The sequence below is a fragment of the Ascaphus truei genome, chromosome 17, assembly GCF_040206685.1.
Source record: "Ascaphus truei isolate aAscTru1 chromosome 17, aAscTru1.hap1, whole genome shotgun sequence".
NCBI lineage: Eukaryota > Metazoa > Chordata > Amphibia > Anura > Ascaphidae > Ascaphus > Ascaphus truei.
In genome coordinates, this window is record NC_134499.1 from 42,769,403 (window position 1) to 42,787,732 (window position 18,330).

General features: G+C 40.8%; 2 protein-coding genes across 8 annotated transcripts in view; one reads left to right on the top strand and one right to left on the bottom strand.

The window, feature by feature from the left end:
- The window catches only part of MKRN2 (makorin ring finger protein 2), a 36,124-nt gene extending 31,524 nt beyond the window's left edge, over positions 1-4,600 (top strand). Inside the window, exon 8 of the mRNA XM_075574956.1 lies at positions 368-4,600. Coding sequence (XP_075431071.1) covers positions 368-514 — 147 coding nt within the window. The 3' untranslated portion in view covers positions 515-4,600. The remainder of the gene's footprint in view (positions 1-367) is intronic.
- Positions 4,601-10,703: 6,103 nt separating this feature from the next.
- The window catches only part of RAF1 (Raf-1 proto-oncogene, serine/threonine kinase), a 111,553-nt gene continuing 103,926 nt past the window's right edge, over positions 10,704-18,330 (bottom strand). For all 7 annotated transcript variants that reach the window (XM_075574963.1, XM_075574962.1, XM_075574960.1 and 4 more), the window contains 3 exons: positions 15,016-15,147; positions 13,417-13,551; positions 10,704-11,785 (listed from right to left, as the gene is read on the bottom strand). In XM_075574963.1, coding sequence (XP_075431078.1) covers positions 11,645-11,785; positions 13,417-13,551; positions 15,016-15,147 — 408 coding nt within the window. In that variant the 3' untranslated portion in view covers positions 10,704-11,644. The remainder of the gene's footprint in view (positions 11,786-13,416; positions 13,552-15,015; positions 15,148-18,330) is intronic.

The following is an 18,330-nucleotide window of genomic DNA, read 5'->3' on the forward strand; positions in this document are numbered from 1 at the left end:
CTACTCTGCCCAGAGATGCTGTCAATCTAAAGGGAAAGGTAGAACAATAGCTAATGAGGTGTCCCCGTTGTATGTGTTCTGCTTCCTTGTCCTGATTCTCACATTATACTGGGCAGCACTATAAATAAAAGACCATTGGTTTTCTTTGGTCAAGTCTTGAGACGGCAGCATTTAATGTCCAACTTTCCCACTTGTTAAGACACAAAATTCTACTTCTGGAGATTCAATACGCCACCAATGGAAAAACTGAAATTAAGAGGGAGGACCATTTATTTTTATTTGTTTTCCTATAGAGCACAAACCTATATTACAATAAAAATGCATTCTCTGATTAATTTTTAAGCATGTCTTGTTTGTTTCAATGCAGTTTTTCAATTCTGTCCGGCTATGGGATTTCATTGAAGATCGTGAAAATCGAAGCAACCCTAATGCTGAGGACCCAGTGACTGACCTTGGAGAACTCTTCATGCATCTTTCCGGAGGAGACCAGGAAGCTGCTGCACCCTCAACCTAAGAGCCCATCATATTATTTATTAGCGAAGGTAGAATAAAAACACTGCTTGGGTTGGTAACATGGAGAATCAAGTGTCCTTTTGAACAAGAAAATAAAAAAGATGGTTGTGACTGTACTTTGCCCCCAGAGTTACTTAATGTTAGAACACTTTACCTCTCATTTAATTAAAGCAAAGCAACATCTGCATGTAACATCCCATCGCTGTCTGTCCTCTAGTGAGCAGTGAGCTGTGAGCTCTGTCTGTTTGGTCCCCTAGTGATGATCGATGGAAAACATCCCACCTAATAAACACAAACCAAAGCCAATTTACATATTCTCAGTGAGGCTGAAACATTTATAATATAAATCTAACTACAGATTCAACGTTAACTTCATGTCAAACTGCGCGGGTCAGTTTCTCGGATATTAACTTTACTGTAAGCTCTTTATGGTAGAGAATAACCAAAATTGTTTTTTTTTTTTTTAGATTAACAATAGTTATTCAAATTAATACATTCTAAATGAGTAACTCCTAGCACCATACAAACCACCTTGAACCCTGGCACAGAACATTGTAGCTCCTATTGTTTTCAAATCAATGGCAAGCACGTTCCTGTGACCGGAAGGAGAGGCCCTGCTGCAGCTGTAGGTTTGACATTTTATCTAAATACTATGAACATTTAACCTGTAATTTGCTATTCTTACCATTGACAGTGAAAGTAACTTGAAACGAAATTTGAAAAGTTGTTTTCATATGTTGTAGAATGCCCCAAAAAGCAAAAAATAAAAGGTTAACTGTGTGTATTTGCAAACAGTCGCAGAGAATGGGAGCGCGCTGGGCTTTCCGCCCGCCATTTAAAGCGGCAAACATGGGGGATCTACGGAGCTGAACTGCGTTGCGATATCCACTGTGGGGACTCCCTGCTTACTGAGATAATTGCCTTTGTAGGGGTTGCAGCGTTGGGTTAACATAATGGCGGCTTAAGTTATGCTTCCTGCGGGCCAATAGGAAGCAGTGACATCATCCCTTCCTATTGGCACATGTGATGCAGGACATTTAAACAGCAGAGATACTGGCGCCCCCTACAGAGGGAAGTATCTCCTGGAAGCAAGGAGTCCCCCGCAGCTGAAATCAACGCGGTTCCGCACCAAAGACCCCCGCTTCAAACCTTTAAAAAAATAAAAAGAACACTTAATAGGTCACCAGGCGTGTTCCTTTAAATGCACCGCCCGTGTGTTTGTCATTACACAGAGTATGCTCGTCACCATGCTACGAGCACAGAGTGTGAATGTAAATGGAATCGTTTATATATAAACATACTAGAGCTCATTTTTCCAGCGAGCGGTTTTTAGTGTCAACCTAGACCCTAAAGTCGAATAAATATCAAGTCTTTATAAAAAGTTCAATTTAAAACAGCCCTCACTGACCGCATCAAATATTTTCATGACAAAAGTGTAATTGTGTTACCTAAAAACAGAGACCGCTCTCACTAATGCAACAAAATGTCCCCAGTCTCCAGTGCACCTGAAGATGAGGCTTTGGTGCTCGCAAAACACATTGCCTGCCCATGTTACTGTATCCCAAATAGCCAGTCCCAAGCAGTTATAGGCTTCCCACTTTTCTGGGAGATATATTTTCTATGAATACAAGTTCACTGAAGAAATAATGTTATTTCCCCCGAGACCCCCCCCCCCCCCCCCCAGCGTCAGGACATGACCGCCGCTCCACGTTAGACGTTTCCATCCTGTACAGTTTTGATACCTTGATGTATTTGGATTTTTCTATCATGTCATCTTCCTCCGGCGCGTGGACTGTACCAGTTATAGGCCTTTATTATTGTCAAGTTGTTTTGATGGAAGTAATGCTTCATAATAGCTGCTCTTCTTTGCCCCGCCATTATTGTTTACTGCCTCTAAACCTGGACCCCATTCTCCTGCGAGGTTTTACTAGAGGTGTATAGTGCGACGTTGTCGCTGCCTTTTTCTGCTGCGGTTCGCTTACAATCAAGCAGACTATTCATGTACATCTCCATTGATGAAGGTTGATCTTAACCTTTCAGTGATTCCACTGGGTCTGATTTTAAATATACATATGTGATTATTGCACATTCTGTATGAAATCTCAGGGTACTGGATAAATTAAATCTGGTAAATGAATTTGCAGTATTTCTTTTATGCATCTGGATTTGTATCTGATCAAATCAGCCCACGGTGTGAGGACTGTACCCACATGCTTATCAGCGCTAAAGCACGATCATTTTTAATGATCAAAATAATGTTTCTGTTTAAATCATTGATTAAACTATTTTACTGCATGAACTCCTTAGAGGATTAGATGAATGACTCAACTGTGACATGTAACTTTGCTAATCATACAGCCAAACGCATAAGCAATTGTGTAACTTGTGTAGATGTATATCAGCCACACTTTGTTTTGATATAAAACGTTTCCAGTTGTGTGTTTATACTATAGGATAGACCTGGTTTCTGTTGTATGCAAGTAATGACTAATGTTACATTTCCCATTTTGCACTTTATTTGTGTGGAGGTTAGCGCTGATTCATGTGTCTGCACATGGAATTTATAGGAATGGTCCCTTGCTTACCTTCATGATCATATTGTCTTCTAGTTAAACTTTCACATCTTCTCCCTTTACCACAGATCCACGCTGCAGTTACCACTCTTCCTGGCCACCTTTGAGTGTTGGATCTGTTGGCTTTCTCTGCCTCCAGCCTTTCCTGTTTTTACTGAATTAGCATTTTTAAATCTTCCATTAATTTGTCACCCTCTTACCCCGATTCACCAAGGTCTGTTGCAGATTAACGTTTAAATTATTTAATCTGCAACAATGGATGGTTAGTCTTTCTCCCACTGCATTACAAAACTTACTTTGACGAGGGTTGCCTTGAAGTTAAACAATGTCGAGTCCCTCTTGCGATGTAAAGTACTTTGAGCCTGTAATATAGGCTACTAACCTTTTAGCTCTTGGGACTGAATTATAAGCCGTTGAAGATCTATTGAAAGAAACACCAGAAGAAAACCACTGCAGGCAAACGTCCAGCATAGAGGCAGTAACCTGGGAGAAAATACTATTAACTTAGTAAATACTTTAGGGGGGGGGGAACAAAACAAAGATCATAAAACAAGCGTTAAATGTACACAGGCAAATTGTGTTAAAAATACATCTGAATGTAGATGTATAATTGTACTTCTCTAGCACCAACTGTGTATACAACTCTTTATATTATAACATGGCAATATAGGGAAATGGAGGAGCAGTGCTAAGGGCAGCAAGTAAATAACTAGGCAGAGGCAAATCCTGCCCTGAAGAGCTTACTGTCGAAGGGATAAAGATTTGAAAATATTTCAATGTATCGGCAAGCTTTAAGCCATTCAGCATATTTCCTTGTTTAAACTCTCGGGGCCTGACCTGGTCATTACTATCGTGGATGCAATAAAACATTTGATAAATGCTAGGAACATTTATTTATATTGTTATGTTATCTGGGAGCTTGTGCTAAAAAAAAGTTATTGTTTGTTTTTAATTTTCAAAACTAATTCAAAGAAGCTTACATGTAATTTCCCTTTTTAATAGGAATTTTACATTCAATTATTTTACACACGATTTCACTGTGCTTTTAAAATGTGTTCTTAGTTTTAGGACAGAAATGATGGCTTGGAATTAATCAAATAATGAATAAATAATCTTCCAGAGAGTATTTTTCAGATGTGGTTGGATTACTGCATTAATGTGTACAGTATAGATTTAGGCTAACCTCGTACTAATAATAAAAAAACTTTTCTATGTATGTAGTTTAAACGTGCACCACCTTCGTCTGTTTGACACTATGGATTATGAGTGTGTTCAATGCTTTGGCTCTTATTATCTAGCGCATAAAATAGCTGCATAAAACCAAAATGTAAGTGCGGTTTTACATGTTCTAAGAATGCACATTTCTTTTAATATAATAATTTTTTTACGAAATGACATCTTGCCCATGTTGTATGGACTCCCACGGAACGCAATATCGTTGCTTTATAACATACTCATTTTTATGTAACATTTTGTGTCCCATTTATTATGAATTAAAGTACATTGTCACTGAACATACTGACTGATTTATGTTGCGACATCTGAATGTGGTTTACATCTGCAGTACATATATAAACTGATTTGAACTCTAAGTCAGGTACTGAAATCATTAGGAACGGTTTGAGAGCACAGACACCCGGCGCCAGACTACCCATTAGGCACGGGCCCCCTCGTTGCTACATGTGCAGGCGCTGCTGGGAGTTGTAGTCCAGCTCTAGATTCAATGTTTGAACAGTTTAAGGCCACGTCCATACTCTGCGTGACGCGAACAAAAGGCCGTAGAGCGCGGGACCACGCGATTTTAGAGAATCATTTTTGTTTGGGTCGCGCAACGCGTTAGTATGGATCCTCCATGCTATAATTAATACCTTTGTAATCCATTAGCTATTCCCGAATTTTATCCCATACTAAACCTCAATTAGCTTCCCCACTATTGATGTTAGGCTTACAGGGTCTCCAGTATCAGTGCCCACAGCAGAGATGTCAATTAGCACAACTATTGGCTGGGCAATCGGAAGTATTCCCACACATCGCTGCTGATGCCTGCGAGCTGGAGGAGGAGTTTGGAAATACCAGGAAGGCAACCCTGGGGTTCACACCATGATGTTTTTGAGAAGCACATCCGTGTTTTTTTGCCTCACCACCCTAGGACGCTTCTCGCAAAATTCATCGGAAGATCCACCATCACCATAACTAATGTCGCCCTCTCCAACATCGACGGACACACTCCCTGGACCAGATGGGCATACTGCAGTCGTAACCTCACTGTTGGGAGTGCTCCATACTACCATACCCACTCCGGCCTGCTGTTCCACCTCCTGAACCCCCACATCTGATGATACTGCCTGTGTCCAAGCTAGAGCAGCAGTAGAGGTGATGGGCGTAGCAGACTCCGATGGTGCAGCTGAAACCAGATCCAAGAACAGATTCAAAACTCGTTTTGGCGGACCATGACAAGCTAGAACTGGGTCCTATTCTGGCAACCTGAACCCAAGCCTGACCTGCTTGCGCACGAAATGTGCTTCTGCAATGCCTGCTTGCACACCTGTTCAAACAACAGCTGGGCCTGGGCACAGGAAGCATCATCAGTCTGTCAGGATACAGACCGAATCACCTTGGGTCAATGACACAGGAAATATCTGCTGACAAAGGTGGCCCTGACAGAAACTCGCTCCCCAACAAATATTTATCAAATGTTCTACCAGGAAGTAATACATTGAGCGTTACCTCTCATTTTCACGTATGTCCTGGGCACAGAGTTATGATGACAGATACATGGTTACAAATACATAATTACATAGAACAGGGTTATACATTATATATAAAATCATCATCATGCTCAAGGGGAGATTGTGCTGAACCCAGATCCTCTAAATTAAAGCCCACCCACTGAAAAAATATTAGCCGCAGACCACATCCAATGGTCGTCACACCTCCCGCAGCTCCTAATGTCACCAAGCCAGGTCATTGAGGCACATATAAGGGCTGTAGCTGATGATGTGGGTGCCTCCGTATTACACATTATAGAAGTTTAAAAGTCAATCACAGCATCGCGGCTTTCACTGGCTTCAGTAGTATGGAAGCAGCTTTATCACACGGCATCCAGATAAAAATGTTCAGTCCAGTAGCGCGAATTTCCGCTATTCCAGAAGTGAAAAATTGGAACCGTCCAGAGACAAAAACAGCCAAATATTTGCTTTTGAACGTGGTTAGATTTGTTTACAGAAGTCATGCAGATTTAATTCTTTACAAAAGATTGTTTTGGGTCGGCTATGTTTAAGGAATAAAAAAAACAAAACAAATGAGATCAAAAGAATCTTGAGAAAGTTGTGAAAAGCCGACATTAAGGGCGGCCCAAATGGTCCTTTTTTTGTCATCAATGTCTATGTTTCTATAAACAGATTTGCGCGCAGTCTGAAACTTCCCAGATTGCTTCACTTGCTGTTTCATGTATGCAAGAAAGACTTTGCACGCACTTAACCAACTTTGTTAACCAATTTGCTAATGCATTTTTATACATCCTGTTCATCTTAACCGTTTCATTGCCACAGGGAAAAATGCCAAGCAGTACCATTTAAAAAGCATTCTTTAAGCCAGGGGTGTGCAAACTTTTTCCTCTGTGCCCCAATGCCTGCGCGCGCGCCCCTTACCTAGTCTCCGGTGTTCTGACGTCACAAAGTCATGTGACGTCGCGTTCAGTTGCCGCTGGAAACAAGGTAAGGCCTCGTTCAGGGTGCCAGCAGCAGGACTCGGAGGGAGGGCGTTAGGGCGGCAGAGCGGCAGTTTGCTGGGCGATCTGTGTTTATCCCCCAGCAGACTTTTCAGCGTTGAGGGGGCGGGGTTACACACGGCAGGGTAAGTATCGAGGCTGCAGTCATGAAATCATTCTCAAGAATGATTTCATTGGCTGCCGAGGTCCCTGTGACGCTGCTGCAGCTCCAAAAAACGAAATTTTCGTTTATTGAAACTGTAGTCAGTGTCAACTCCGGGCTTCGGAGACAGGGCAGCTGCTACCCTGACAACCAGTGTTCAATTTGAATACTTTGTTTCTCACGGCAGCTCGCACGGCAACACGCCCTCCCTCCGAAGCCAGCACCCTGAACGAGGCCTTAGGGAAGTTAGAGGCCACGCACGTGATCCCCGGCATATAATTTAAATGCTTTGTGGAAGAGCACAGGGCCTCTTAAGTGCTGCGCGCACCCCCAGAAAATCTCGCGCCCCCCTGTATTGTGTGCTGCACTTCATGTTCACTCTACCAGCCGCTTTACTTCTTAGATAAAACAAACTACAAGTACTTAGTGGCGACTTTACCAGGTGTGACAATTTCTTTTTTTGGCGCCAGCACCCACTGTCACTAACTACCAGCCCTTCTTCACAATGCAAGTCTACATTGGTGTTACACGGCATGTAAAGCGTGTTAATGTCGAGAAGCTGCCGTGGGATTAAAGCTGCAGTTCAGTCTTTTTTTTTTAATTAATTTTTTTACTTCAATAGTTTTATGTGGGCAATCTCTAATTACCTAAAGAACTGTATAGCTGTCAGTCAATTCGTTCTCCATGTATTGATAGGTCGAAATTTGGTAACATAATTAGTGAAGGGATCTGTTTATATTCTGCTTGTCTGTCAGTGGAAGCTCATGAATATTCATGAGCACTCCTGCACTGACATGTGCTAGAGGGAGGGCAGGGCTGACAAAGGGGTGTGCCAGGGCTTGTGACAGGACATGAAGGGGCGGCGCCAAGAAAATTGGTCTTTAAAAGTTGTTTTTTTAAAAACAGAAAATGCTAAAAGTTTTTTTTCTTACTACAGAACTGATTTATTAAAAAATAACACACATGCAGGATATTGACTGAACTGCAGCTTTAAGGATGATTATTTTAGAGCTCGCAGTGTGTGCAGTCAGAGCAGTATTCCATTATGTTAAGTGCTTTAGGATTTAGAACAAATCTGACAATTTCTAAATCTAAAATTGTAATGGAACCAAGTGGGTCAGAAGGGCAAAAATCACTCCAGAATAAGCAAAGTAGGGCAAAGGTCGCAACGCAGGTGAAATATTATTCCTTACCGAAGACTTGGCCCTCTTCATAATCTCAGGCACAGACACTGGATTCAAAACATGAGCTTGGTTTTATTTTATTTCCCCATCCCAAAACACAGGTGGTGCAGACTGTGACCGAGCTACTGATTCAGGACAGGCTGTGCTCGAGCTGGGATATCCTTAAAACCGGACCTGTTGGGGGGATATGGAGGGGGGGGGGGTGGTCTTGAGGGCTAGATTGGAGAACCCCTGGGTAAGGCCAACACTTTATTTGGTGGGAATAATCTAGTCACGAGCAGAACAGAAACCCTGGCTGGTCCAGGATGTTTAAATACAAATAAAACAAAAGTAGGAGTGACCAGACCGGTACAGTCTTTGAAATGGTTTAAACAATATTGACGTCTCAGTTCTGGCTTTAAAAAAAAAAAAAATAATAATAATGGAGAAGAGAGAAGAGCACAGGGCTTTATAGTGCAAATCTCTAATTTCATTTGTAAGGCGACGATATCTCTCGCAAGCCAGATTAACACTCACTCACCTGGTGAGATAGCGGGCAGTCTCTACAACAGCAAATCTCATCATTATTATAATCTTAACATCCGGTTTCAAAATCTAACCATAAAACGTACTTTATTCTCTTTAAATAAACCCAGAATCACCTTGCATCAGTAGTAAACAATAGGTAGATACAGAGAAATATCAATCTACTTCTCTCGTATTCTCCTCTAAACATTGGCCTAGGTTTCAGTTTATTTCAGCAGTGTAAAGAGCCATATGCCCCAGGCTAAAACGACACGCTTCTCCCTATATGGATTACCCATATATATATTAAAATAAATAAAAAGCCTTGCTTCTTTTTCCTTGAACAGTAATGCTTTTTTCATAAATAACGCACTATAAGCAGCTCTGAAAAAATGAAGATCACATTAAAACGTTATTCTTTATGTGGGGCTGAGCGATGAAAACTAAAGCTGCAGAAACATGGCGATATTCCACATTACATTCAATGACCACGAAACTCGCCCACTCTGAGTCAGGGACACGTCATTAATGTATTGTATAGGTACAAAGGAATACGCGTGTATGCTGTGTGTACATGCACATACTATACGAAGGAATAGGCGTGTATGGTGTGTGTACATGCACATACTATACGAAGGAATAGGCGTGTATGGTGTGTGTACATGCACATACTATATGAAGGAATAGGCATGTATGCTGTGTGTACATGCAATTCTTAATGCTATTTTTAATGGTGTGTGTGTGTGTGTGTGTGTGTGTGTGTGTGTGTGTGTGTGTGTGTGTGTGTGTGTGTGTGTGTGTGTTTCTACCTTCTTTTCTTTCCCCTTCACAATAGGGGAGATATGGTATAATTTTTCCATTTATTAGCTACACCTAGTGTTAATAAAGTCAGCATTGATTAAGCTCCTTATTCATTTTACTTTCCATCCTAATATTCATTAGGTGTATTATTGTGTAATTTTGCTCTGGCTCCTGATGGTATTCACATCAACACTGAATTACGCCATTTACTTCCTGTCTCAGTAAACAATATTATCAAACCTGAGTGTACCAATGAGTTTATGTGCATATCGTTCTACTATTGATTGATTTATTATTTACTGTTATACTCACAATCGGTAATATATATTTTAAGTAAATATTATTCAGTTATATTTTAAAATTGCTAGTGGTGTGCATTTAAGTGAATTCCTTTCAGAACACACAGTCTGGTGTGCTCACCACTTTACTGATTCACCTTCAGTTGCACCCACATGATTCTTACTGATTATTTAATTTATTAGTATGTTTTCTAGTTCATCACTTCCTATCAACATTCCTTTTTGCTCTTATGTTAGTCGCACAATCCGTATTTTACAGATTTATAACAGGAAACGATTGCCAGCTTAGGTAAGCATGTAGAATTATACATTGTGACATGCTTTACATATATAAATAAGAAAGAAAAAAAGGGTTTGGGGGGGTGGGGGGGGGGGGGGGGATGTAGTATTTGGGCTTTAATTTAGGTCACTGTGATTTAAAAAGAGCCCCTAAAACAAACATCTACTTTTAACCAAATGTACATGTGTGTGTGCGCACGCCAATGACCAAAAGGTTATGTTACATTGTCTTAACACTTCAGCACATAATACAGCCTCAAGCGCGGAACCAATGAAACTATTTTGTACATTGGATGCCTGTCCCGATTCCTTCTATTAATGTGTTGCCCGATACTCGGACGGTATGCACCCGGAACGAATTTAACCTATTGGGAAGAGTGCGCCCTGTTTCATAACACACACACTAAACACTTCATTTTCTTTATTGAATCTGTGTATACAGAGCAACGGGAGATTGAGCTTGAATTATCTCTGCTGAGGTCTGCCTGCTGCAAATCTAGGGGAAGGAGTTCATGATACGGCAATACAAGTTGTTCTGTACAAGTAGCAAGCTATTTAAAACACTGAAAGAGGTTTGTAGGAAAAGGCACCTAATGATATATATGCGTTGCCCAAGTAGATATAAAGCTAGGTGTTACATGTTACCTTCCGCCACCAACACCAGAACTCAACCTCAAATGTGAAACAAAATTTAATTTATTAAAATAAGGTAATCCGGAGAACCATAGTTTACAATAAATGCATGTGCTCAACAGCAATAAAAGAACATTAACAAATTAAAACCAAATTACAAAAAAAAAAACGTATACACGGATTCCCCTTATAGTGCATCTCTCAGATTTTAACGTGTATTCCGAACTGATGGAAGCCCCTGCTAATGTTTCCGATACATACAGCAACAGTTCGAGGTATTTGTCATAAGGACACCGTCATTGTGAACATGATAACTTACTAGGTTACAGATAAGACAATAGTACCAAGCTAAGCTTAAATTGAACATCTGATTGTGCCATGTTTCTGTATGAATATGAATAGTCCTTCCACAGGGATTCCTGTCCAGCGCGCTATACTCACCTTCTACGTCCATAATTGTGCAAAATGGCCTAATCCACGAAGCTCCTCGTGTTACAAAGAATGGGTATTTATTTCATCAGCAAATGCCAAAATATGGCCAGGCTTCTTTTCAATCTCTTACCCCTGGAAACACAGGTCACTTTACATATGACCATTCCCATGGAGGACCTGTTTTTATCCCTGAAAAACATTTAACCCAATGAAACTAATGTCTCAGATCAGTTTATTGCAAAAAGTGACTAATGAAAGACTTAAGAACTACAACTAGCCATATACGTTAAATATTTGGCTAAAGAGGTTTAAACAAGTAGCATAGATTCTATTCTTGCTTGTAGATTTTAATACCATCGAAATAAAACACGGGCCAGGAGAAACGTACAATTTCATTGCAGCCTCAGAAATGCAATAGCAGCATTTTCTCACGATTGATGACAAATCGAAAGGGGTTGTTAATCTAGTCCTATGTGGAGATAAAGCAGTTCCATCTCATTTCATTTCTCCTTTGTGAAAAGTAGTAGAAAGCAAGCATCGCGGGTAGCAGTCCTTCAGAAAACGGGCAACCTTGTTGATGTTAATGTGCACGAATTGATGTCTTCTGTGTGGGCGGCACGGTGCAAAGACGGTTCGGAAGCACTTCGGTTGATTTTGGGTAACGAGTGTTGTAACAGTTCAATGGAGGAGAGGATCTAAGAAAGAAGAGAGCACATGTTTGCAGAGTTACACACAGAACAAAAACAAGCCACATTTTTGAGAGGCCTGCTGCACAGACACAAAAAACCGGAATACTAACCCACGGCTTTGGTCAGTTTTACAGGCGAAACAGCTTTTGGAAAACATGTTCTGTTATAGGGGCCCTTCATTCTATCGTACGGGTGGCAGCACAGGGGGCTCAATCAGTGGCTCAGTCTTTGACTGCATCACCTGTGCTGAAGCAGGGATAGCCTGAAAACCTGACCTGTTGGTGGCCCTCGAGGATTGGAGTTTGCTACCCCTGTTCGATAGCAAAAAACTCTGCTTATAGCCCTTTAACTTTGTCTTAATTGGAATGCAATATCCCACGGGTGCTTCCAAACTCACCGGCAGGGTCCCCCGCACCAGGAAACATTGCAGGAATACTTTGGATTTCCTTAGGAATTTACAATTACATTTTTAAACACTACCACAATGGGAACACCCATTACAGGTGAATGGAAACATTTAGGTATTAATGTTTCCAACTAAAACAATGTTTATAAACTGGGCGCCCCAGTATCTGGAGCATATAGATAGGGCTTCCTGTATAGGATACAGAAATACTGCCATTTCCTCAACTATAAGTTGTGAGTTTTCGGTCTAAAAATTCAAACATACGATTCGCTATTCGCGAAAAAAATACCAAATTACAAAAAACAGTAAATATTGAACAATTCTTTTGTTTTGAGATGTTTTGGGATGAATAATGCCTTTAAATGCTTGCAAAACAAAGCTAGATAAAAATGTATTTGCTTATGTTCCCCAAGTTTTTCTAAATCTAAATTTATTATATAAAGACATACATTTAAAACTGTGATTTAAATAATCTTGCATCTTTGGTTTACAAACCGAAGAAATAGATTAAATGGGACAAAAAAAGTCCAGTTTATTTATATGTAACATTTACGAATGACAACAAAATTGGAAAAAAAATCCATACTGACGCTGCAACAGGTGGAAACCTTATCCCCCGTTTCCCTAATGCAGAGGATTTAATCCCGGGTATTTCTTGTATAATAATGCTGTACTGATCTGACCGTTCATGTTGTGTCCTCAGTTTTGAAAGTTGTGGACAGGTTTTTTCCAACTTTTTCACAAGGACCTACCAAGATCTCCATACTAAACAGAGGCTCTGTGATCGGGATTCATGAGGGAAGGATTTGAACCAATTAACTCATTAAAAATCTGAACATGCTTTGACAAAACTGTTGATAAAACTTCCGATACAGACTTCCTAAGCAACAAAATAACACTGCAGTGAGTTTGCCATCTGACTACTGAAAACCTGCCCAGGAGTTTCAGAAATCTCATCCTTCAGTAACTGTGCAGAGGCTCAGAGAGAATGTCACATCGGGACGGGAAATGGGAAGGTTTGAACACTCTGCTTGGTCATTAGCAACCTAATATATAACTTATATAATATATAACCTAATATATAACCTCCTTATTCTTTGATGGATTTCACAACATTTTATTCCATTATTTCACTGTGGCAAAGCACCTCCACACTAAAATGCAATTGCCATCAATTAACCATACTTCCGCGGTGTTCCTATTGACGTGGGGTGCAGGTCAGTGTACGTACCTGAGGGAAGAGGGGTCTTTCATCCTTCACTTTTTTCACACAGTCTGCAACAAGTCTCTTCATTGCTTTTGGGCAGTTCTTGTACAGCTTACACAGATCAGGACACACATACCCTCGCCCAACCATGAAAATGATCTAAACAAATGGATACAGATCATTTTAGAGCAGCGCAAATACAAAATATTAACCTACGCATTTCTGTAAAAGCAGAAGCACACAGGAAACATCTAGGGTTGCCAGGTACAGGTGCATGCCAGGTACAGGTAGGGTTGCCAGGTACAGGTAGGGTTGCCAGGTACAGGTAGGGTTGCCAGGTACAGGTAGGGTTGCCAGGTACAGGTGCATGCCAGGTACAGGTAGGGTTGCCAGGTACAGGTAGGGTTGCCAGGTACAGGTAGGGTTGCCAGGTACAGGTGCATGCAAGGTACAGGTAGGGTTGCCAGGTACAGGTGCATGCCAGGTACAGGTAGGGTTGCCAGGTACAGGTAGGGTTGCCAGGTACAGGTAGGGTTGCCAGGTGGCTTGTCCAGAAATACTGGACTCAATGGTGAAAGGTGCGTCAGGTCACTATGTCAGGGAGGTAATACCGGACACATACATGTCCAGTATTACAGTACCTCATTTTTTACTGGACAGAGTATCCAAATACAGGACAGTCCAGTTCAATACCGGACACCTGGCAACCCTAAAAACATCACTATACATCAAGGCCGTTCCGAGGGGCCAGGTCAGAAAACATTTACAAGTAGACGAGACACCAGCATATAGCACTGTCATTTTAAATATATTTCTGGACTAAAAAAACGACTATATTTCAACATTATGCAAGCACTTAGAACATTTGTACCATATATATTTACATGAGCTTAATGTACGAGTTTCAGTGTGAAAAACTGCACTTAAATCTGCTGTTAAAAAAGAAAAAAAAATTCCCTTCAACATGTGCATCAATACGATCTGCACACGGACAAGTGATTAGCTAAATTCCCGATTGATCCGTTCTCCTGTAATCAATCGCTTTGCTCTGGGTTATTTAATTCACTTATTTCTGCAAAACAGAACCCACAATGCAAAGTTCTGTGGGGAAGATCATGTGACCAGGCAGTCACTAGATACAATTGGTGCACTGCTAGAGAGGGCAGGGCTGGAGCCAGAGCATGTTTCAGAAGAGGAAGGGGATGTGACTTTGTAAATGGTGACTACAGAAACAATAATGCTACAAGTATTTTATCATAGTACAGAATTGATTTAAAAAAGTGTAGGCTATTGCTTGAACTGCAGCTTTAACTGCCTTAGCATCTAGACCCAATGATAACTAGAATGAATATGCCATCAATGTAATATTGAAATCGAGTACATATGTATTAAAATGAAATAATTCTGCTAATCAGGAAAATGGCACAATATACAAATCATTTGCTTAGGGAAAAGAAACGAATATATATTTAATGCGATTAAAGAAGCCATGTTTCCTTTACTGTACTCTGTAAATTGCTTGATACCATTTCTCAATAAAATGATTAATGTCACAGCTTTCAGATAAGAGTTCTGATTAAGTGTCAATAAAATAGAACTTTGGCCCAGCGGAACTGTCCTCACCTGGTCTCGGTCTCCGATGTGGGAGTACGGGAGCTCCCCCGTCATCAGCTCGTACAACACAACGCCGTACGAGTAAACATCAGACTGGAAACTGAACGGGTTGTTGTCTTGCATTCGGATCACTTCTGGAGCCTAGAAAAACAAATATCGTCAGGAGAACGAAGCTCAAGAAATGTGTATAATAGATTAATTTTCACTTAAAATGCGTACATCTGGGGACTGGTTGCCAGCATAATGGCTGCACACATTAAAAATAAAGTCTCACAAGGTTTTAAACGCCCCCCCCCCCCCCCCCCCACTAGTAGCTGGTGGTCAAACATTGTCACACACATTGTCACACACATTGTCAGTCCCACCACTTCCGGGGGGGGGGGGGGGAGTTTATTTCATATAATCCATGAAATTGTGATCTAAAGAATATGTACTCCTATAAAACGAACAGATCATTTCAGTTAATCCACATTTGACAAATAGAACGCTAGCATCGAATCGACTGGAACATAACAGAGCTATGAAGTGGTTTATGTATCAAGGCAAAGGAAGCATTGCAACACTTTCTGTTGGTGGCTGTGCTAACCCGGATTTTTACATTCGACACAGATTCGCAGCCCTGGAGTTTCCACACATCACACTTGGCAGAGCACTTGCATGATAAAAGGGATGAAAAAAGGCAGAACGTACGGTGCAATAAACAATTCATGCTACCAGCCGAGGGGTGGGCAACTCCAGTCCACAAGTCAGGTTCTCAGGATATCCCTGCTTCAGCACAGGTGGCTCTGTCTTCGACTTGCCCATCCCTGTACTAGCTCTTCCAGTAGGCGAGTATGTTACCATAATGGTTTCCATTGACGAGCACACTTCTACTCAATGTGATACGTCAATCTCTGGGGAAACCTGTCCTTATTCCCTTACTTGGCATGGGTTACCTGGAGTTGTAACTTTATAAATGGTTCAAATATAGATAGTAGGACACGGAAAAAAAAATTAAATAAAAAACAGATTCTGGATGTTGGATTGGTTTCAGTTTCATATCCTCGGGAAGGGTGTGCTGGGTGCTGGCTGGGAGACAATATACTGGAGTAAAACACAAAATCTGCCCTGGTGAATAGAACTGATAGTACTGAAAGCATTTCCCATGGCACAAACATCTCATCTAGGTTGGTGTTGGTGTAGGAAAGGTTTGTATGATGAGCACATGGTGAAACATGCCAGGACCCGGATACCAACAGAAGAGGGAATAATGGATGTTGCCAAAATGACATTAATAACCAGTATAGATTTTCTATACAACTGTATTTGCTTAGTGCATGATTTCCACACGTTTAACCTAAACACAGTACCAAACGTTGTTAATTATGTACCTCATATTGTGAAAGCGGACAAAACTTGTTAAGGTTGAAATCAGTGTTGACATGAACAAAATGAACTAGAACAGTAAATATTTACAACATCAGGTCTAGTGGCTTCTCGCCAAAAAACACGCAATAGGTTTCCAGTGGAAAGAGTTGGCCAATGAAATGTACAAAGAAAGGGCTCACAAAAAGCACAGCAAAATTGGTTTTATTGTGTGATTTTCAATGGAATGCTTTCCTGAACACTATTTAAAAAGTTAGAAATACATCAGTTACTTTCTACTGACACAAACTAGTATCAAACACCCTAAAGCGCTTGGTAGGAATGATTTACCGTATCGTAGTGCATAGTACGGCACACGTCTGAGGGGGTCCTTTTTATGCCAGTGACATTTAGCAACTGGCCGTGGGAAACTACAGATACCAGGAAGGGGGAAAAGGGGAGAGGGCAGCAGGAACAAAAATAATACACTAAACAGCCACAACTGTCAAATTCAGCGGATCAGGGGGAGAACTAGTGAAAAGTGGGCCGAAATATCTGTGTCCTCGCGACCCCCAGCATAGCACGTCTCCGCAGTGTATGGGTTCCATGATTTTTCCCTGTGTGGGAGTGACCGACCACAGCCGAACTGCAAAAAGTGACGTCTGAGATGGTTTTGTTTTTTTAATTATTTATATTTTTAGCAGGGCCCCCACGAGAAATCCAAGGGGAAAGTCTAAAAAAGAAATAAACGCTTTTATGTCATCAATAATCATAGGAAACGTTATATTAGTTTGAAAGAAGATTTCATTTAGGGTACTCAAAAATTAGAAAGAAAAACGACAATCTTATCTCTCTGGGGCACCAGTAAATATGTAACCAGTTCAGGAAAAGATTGAATGTCCAAAATATGGGCGACAAAGCCATGTAGGTTCAAAACGTTGCAGATTTTTAACTTTTGTAGTATTGAATGCAATAAAATAATAACTTTTTACGTATTTGGAGAATGCTGTGGCTTTTTGGACGTTACTTTATTTTGAAAGGGGTACAAATAACTGACTAAAGTGCACTCACTGACCAGTCTTAACGTGCTATCCTAACCACTGTAGTTAATAAATTGAGCAGGTAAAAAATACAGCGCCATTGCAAATATATTGTTATAATAATTTCAGTACTGGAAATTTTAATTAAAAAAAAAAAACTAAATAAATCAACGACATCTTGCATTACAAAGTGTTTATGAACTTTATTGCATGGACGGACGGACGGACGGACGCACACACCATGTGGCTATGCTGTGTGATGCTCAGTGAGCTACATACACCATAGAAAGAAAAGAAAATCCCCAGCTTGGAGTTTTATGTTCTCTATGTAAAATCAAAACACGGTCTTTAATGGAACAAAGTGAGCCTGTTCTAAGACGTCCTCATAAGCAAAGATACATTGTCCAAATCTTATCGTCACAAGTATTAATTAGGCTGTCATTCACATAATGGATGACATTATGTTCCACCTCTTAAATGGTAGCTCTTAAAATATTTAATTGTACTAAAGAAGAGAGTAATTAGACCAAAGCAGATGTATTGTAAGTGTAATGAATATGGCAGAATTTATTAAGTATTTTAATCAATCCGGCACATGAGCGGTTAAGGTTGGTTACAAATAGTCATAAAAATACAAGAATTGTTTTTATGTCCGGACAAAGCACACCAGTCCTAGTTTATCTGCTGATCTAGTGATGAGGGTATCTGGAGTTTGCAAGTAGGGGGATAGATATATGGCTTCCCAGACACTAGAATAAATGCCACCTGAAAGGCATTCTTTGGGGGGGATTCTGAGTATCAGGGGGCGTGGCTAAGAAGGTATTCCAAAATGAGTAAGAGTGTGTGTGTGTTAGTGCAGTGGTGCGCAAACTGGGGGGCGCGAGACTGCCTGTGGGGGGCGCAGGGTTTACAGAGGCCCGCACGCTTCCCAAAGGCACTT